Source organism: Brassica oleracea, chromosome C4, assembly GCF_000695525.1.
Source record: "Brassica oleracea var. oleracea cultivar TO1000 chromosome C4, BOL, whole genome shotgun sequence".
NCBI classification, from domain to species: domain Eukaryota; kingdom Viridiplantae; phylum Streptophyta; class Magnoliopsida; order Brassicales; family Brassicaceae; genus Brassica; species Brassica oleracea.
The window spans coordinates 49,662,444-49,667,479 of record NC_027751.1 but is presented as its reverse complement, the minus strand read 5'-3'; the positions used below and the strand labels follow the sequence as shown (position 1 = coordinate 49,667,479).

Below are 5,036 nucleotides of genomic sequence, written 5' to 3'. Positions count from 1 at the left end.
TTTGGTGTACAAAAGAGTGAGATGAGTGATGGTATTTATAGTGAACAACAATACATAAAATAACAAAGATGGTGCTTAATTTGGTAAATGAGTGGGTGATCATAGTGCTTGACGAGTAGATGATCATAGTGCTTGAGTTGGTAAAGGAGTGGATGATCATAGTGCTTGAGTTTGGTAAAGAAATGGATGATCATTTCAATGCTTATCTTATAACAGTAAGATATTTTTCAAAAACAATTGTCTAAAATTTATATGCTAACATATAATTGTTTAAATACATGCATGTTTTAGTGATACTGTTAAGAGAAATCGAATTTTATTTAGAAGCAGAATATTTAGTAATAAATAAAGTTTTGAGGCACAAATTGTAAATAAAAATCAGGATGAGATATTTTGTGCAAAGATATTTATTCTCATTTGGCCCATAAATATCAGAAACTCACCATCTTATCTCCACTCCCGAAAACCAAACCCCTAAAGCTAAAGAAACCTTATCTCTTCTCATCTCTTCACCATGGCTGCTTCAGCTTCCTCTCTGGCTCTCTCCACCTTCACCCCCAAGTCCCTTCCTTTCACCATCTCCAGACCCTCCTCCGTTTCCCTCCTACCTCCTTCCCTCTCCTTCAATCTCCACACGATCTCCGCTTCCCTCTCCATCTCCGCCGCTTCCTCTCGCTTCGTCCGTAACGTCGCGGTTACTGACGACTTCTCAGTCGAAGAAGACGGCATCTTCGCCGATGACGACGCTCCTCCTCCCCCGCGGCGGGAGCAATCCTTCTCCGCTGACCTCAAGCTCTTCGTCGGTAACCTCCCCTTCAACGTCGAAAGCGCCCAGCTCGCTCAGCTCTTCGAGAGCGCCGGAAACGTCGAGATGGTTGAGGTATGAGTCAAAATGAGTTGTGGGTTTTCGAGAATTGAGATAAAGATTGAATCTTTGTGTTGTTTGAGATTGATTTTAGTGATTGTTTGTTTTGTTGTCTTTGTTAGGTAATCTATGACAAGGTGACAGGGAGAAGCAGAGGTTTTGGGTTTGTGACTATGTCTTCAGCTTCTGAAGTTGAGACAGCTGAACAGCGGTTCAATGGCTATGTAAGAACATACTTATGTCCTTTATTGCATAACTTATGGCTGCTAAAGACAAAAAGTTGAAACCTTTTGTGTTGTTTTGTTGTTCTTATTGGGCGGTCTTTGTTGGTTGTTTGCAGGAGTTGGATGGTAGACCTTTGAGAGTTAATGCTGGTCCTCCTCCACCGAAGAGGGAAGACTCCTTCTCCAGAGGACCTAGAAGCAGCTTTGGAAGCTCTGGTGGAGGATATGGTGGAGGTGGTGGTGGTGCTGGTTCAGGGAACCGTGTTTATGTGGGCAATCTCTCGTGGGGAGTCGATGACATGGCGCTCGAGAGTTTGTTTGGGGAGCAAGGGAAGGTTGTTGAGGCTAGAGTCATTTATGACAGAGACAGTGGTAGATCTAAGGGGTTTGGGTTTGTGACTTACAACTCTGCTCAAGAGGTTCAGAATGCCATCAGAACATTGGATGGTGCTGTAAGTATCTTTTTTTATTATTGACACTTACAATGTGATCAGTGAAACTTCTCTTGATATGCTTTTGATGTGACTTGTGTAGGATTTGGACGGGAGGCAGATTAGAGTCTCTGAAGCTGAGGCTAGGCCTCCAAGGCGCCAGTATTGAGCACCAATCTTATGGCTTCCTATTCTCTGGAGAGGTATGACTTAAACTATTGTTCTTATAGATAGGTCTTTTTGGCATTAACCACTTCATAGACTGATTTATCTGAGTAATTGAATTGTAACAGGCGCTTTGAAGCAGTTTTTGTGAGAGGATGGCAGTTTCGGTGGACTGTACTATGTGTTTGTTGTGCCTTCTTGGATGCACGGATGGTCTTTTGTTTGAGAAATATATGTAGAGTTAAGATTTATAAGTGGAAAGACCATGTTCTTGTCTGTCTGAATGCTCTGTGCCATCGGCTGCTTTGCTTTAGTTTGATTCAATCTTTCTCTCTATTTTAACAGTCTTGTTTATTCCTTTTAATCCTCGGCGCTTATGAATTCGATAACCGCTGAAACATTGAAATCAAACAATCTAACTGAACTAGTAGCAATATGAATGTTGAATGAGCAAACTGAGTCGAGAGTTTGTATGTTTGGTTCAAGAGAGATCAAATCTTTGCTTAATGGGTTTTTACAAAGGCCCACTTTTGAATGTTATGGACCTAATCTCAGAAGCTCGTCGGTAGATTCTATCTATCCTATGAATACCAAGTTCTTCCAAAGTATTTTATGATGCTTAAGTTAGTGATGCAACATAGATGTTATCCAGATAAGTAGATGTTTTCGAAATTAATGGTTGTGTTTTCCAAGTTAAGCTTGGTTTTAAGGCTGATTAGAGAGCTACATAGCCATTAAATAAACATCCAAGTTTTCCTTAAGCTAAAACTAAACCATGTTTTATACCTAGATATAACGATGGTTATATATATGTAGATAACTATACCGAATTGTTATAGGCATATATACTGCATACGTGTTATAATTTTGTTTGCAGAAACATGAAAGATACACTTTGGAAGTAGAACCGGCTATGCGGCACATCTAGAACTTAACCATCTCCAATGGTTTCCCTCGAAATGAAGTTGTAATTTGCTCCAATGGTTTTCCTCATTTTCTCCATCAATTATTATTATATCTATTCTTCAACTTTTTATTTATTGAAAATAACACTTTTTATTTAATAAAATTTTAGATTATACTCACTTATTTTTAAATTCTATAATTTAACCAAATTTTAACTTATAAATGCAAAAATTTATTACATTAATAAAAGTACATAACAACATACAAAGTAATAGTAGAATTTTACTGAAACAATATTATTACTATATTTTTTCCTCAAATGATCAATCAAAGCTTTTCGAAGAGAGAAATGAGCTTTTTTATCTTTGATTTGTCTAAACCGACTCAAAAACCTACACAACACTAAGATCAAGGAACTCCTCATGCATCTACCACATTCAGTCAATGTTATAATGATCTTGGTGGATATGGAAATAATCTACCTGATTATTAAGTTATTTTAATCAATATTATATTAAGTTTGTCTTATAGTTAGAGTTGTTACATGTTGTATTAAGTTTGTTGTGTTTTTTTCTTAACTTTGTATTGGTTAATGGTATTGTTTTCTATTTTATTTTCTTTTAATTGTATATTATAATTTATAAAATTATAAATTATATTTTAATAACTAATTATTGGTAATTATATTTTAAGAAGTTTAATCAGTATATACATATTAGATATAAAGTTATAAAAATCATGTTTAGTGTTAATGTTTTGTTTATGCATAAAATAAAGATTGTCAAAAAGTAAAAGACCATTATGTAAATAAAAAAAATTGACATCAAAATAAAGTTGTGGATGTTCGTATCCTCATTTTTTCTTTCAAAAATGAAGTACCATTGGAGATGGATTTTTCTCATTTTTTGATGTTTTCCCTCATTTTGATACACCATTGGAGATGCTCTTACGAACCTCGTTCATCGGACATGAACGTGTTCCGTGTTTACTCCTTTGATAATCCTTTAAACCCATTACCCTTTAGAAGACATTTTAAACATCTTTTACGTAGCATCCGAAGTCGATGCAATACTTTTTTTATATTTCTTTTTTATATTCTTATCAATTCAATTTCATGTACTAAAAATAAAAATTCGAAAAAAAAATCGACATATATACTATCTACCTATCTATTCTAGTCTGCTTTGATCTACACTTCCATAGCCGAGCTATGTTTGTGAATATATGTGTATGGATATTTGCTTATTTGTCTATAGTTTCTTTACATCTCACGATGGGTTTTTGTGAATTTAAATATTTTAGGGAACTATCTTATATTATATCACCAAAAGTTGGATACGACCTACGTTGCGCATGGTGAGTTTATTTATATATATATTATCGACATTTTTTTATATATTTGATCATTTTATTTATACATATAAAATGTTTTTTGTTGTTATTATATAATTTCTTTCCGATGGACCGGATCAATTTTTATTAAAAATTGTGGAACTAAACTATAATTAATATATCATGGGTTGATCAGATTGGACATTAAACAATTTATGACACAAAAACCTTATTTTATTCCACAGAACACATTCTTGAAAAAAATAAACAGTACTGTTTCCACAGTTGAATTATTTTGACATTTATCTTCCAAGTGGTTTTGAAAGGTTTCAGATCAACCATCAAATTGATACATGTCATTTTAATGTTTTTAGTTGTATGCTTAAAGAAAACTTACATTTTTGTAATTTAAAGTCGTTGTAAGAAATTCAAAATATAACATATAATAAAAATATAACATATAAGAAAAATATAACATATAAAGTTTTCTCATTTTTGTAATGTAAAGTCGCTTTAAAAAATTTAAGTATAACATATAAGGTTTCCTTATTTTTATAATTTAAAGTCATTTAAAAAAAAAAACATATAAGAAAAAATCTAATTTTTATTATATGGTTAATGTGATTGTTTAATTTTTTAATAATATAAAATTAAACAAAAATGAAGAAGGATGCAAAAATTGTAATCAAATTTTTATTATTCATAGTCATTAAATGTCATATATATGTTAATCATATTAGGTAATTCTGTATCTTTTATTTAAGTAAAAGATACATGTTTCTTATAGTTTGGGTTAATATAATGTTTCCTAGTAAATGGATTTAGACCAACATTTTTTTCAATTGATTATTAAGCTGTCACGTAAGATAAATTAGATTTAGACCAACATTTTTTTCAATTGATTATCAAGATTTCATAATTTGTTTAATGTCCACTAGAGAACATTATATTAACCTAAAATATAAGAAGTGTGTATTCGTTCCCTAAATAAAAGCTAAGAAATTACCTAATATGATTTACATATATATGACAATTAATTATTATGAATAATAAAGATTTGATAATAATTTTTGCATCCTCCTTCATTTTGTTTAATTTTATATTATTAAAAAA

The 5,036-nt window shown here is 32.2% G+C and overlaps 1 protein-coding gene across 1 annotated transcript; it reads left to right on the top strand.

Moving 5' to 3' along the window:
• The first annotated feature begins 443 nt into the window (after positions 1–443).
• On the top strand, positions 444–2,049 carry LOC106342759 (RNA-binding protein CP29B, chloroplastic-like). Its single transcript, XM_013781782.1, has 5 exons — positions 444–880; positions 988–1,089; positions 1,206–1,541; positions 1,624–1,723; positions 1,814–2,049. The coding sequence occupies exons 1-4, from the start codon at positions 515–517 to the stop codon at positions 1,687–1,689; spliced, it is 870 nt and encodes a 289-aa protein (XP_013637236.1). The 5' UTR covers positions 444–514; the 3' UTR covers positions 1,690–1,723; positions 1,814–2,049.
• The last annotated feature ends 2,987 nt before the right edge of the window (positions 2,050–5,036 follow it).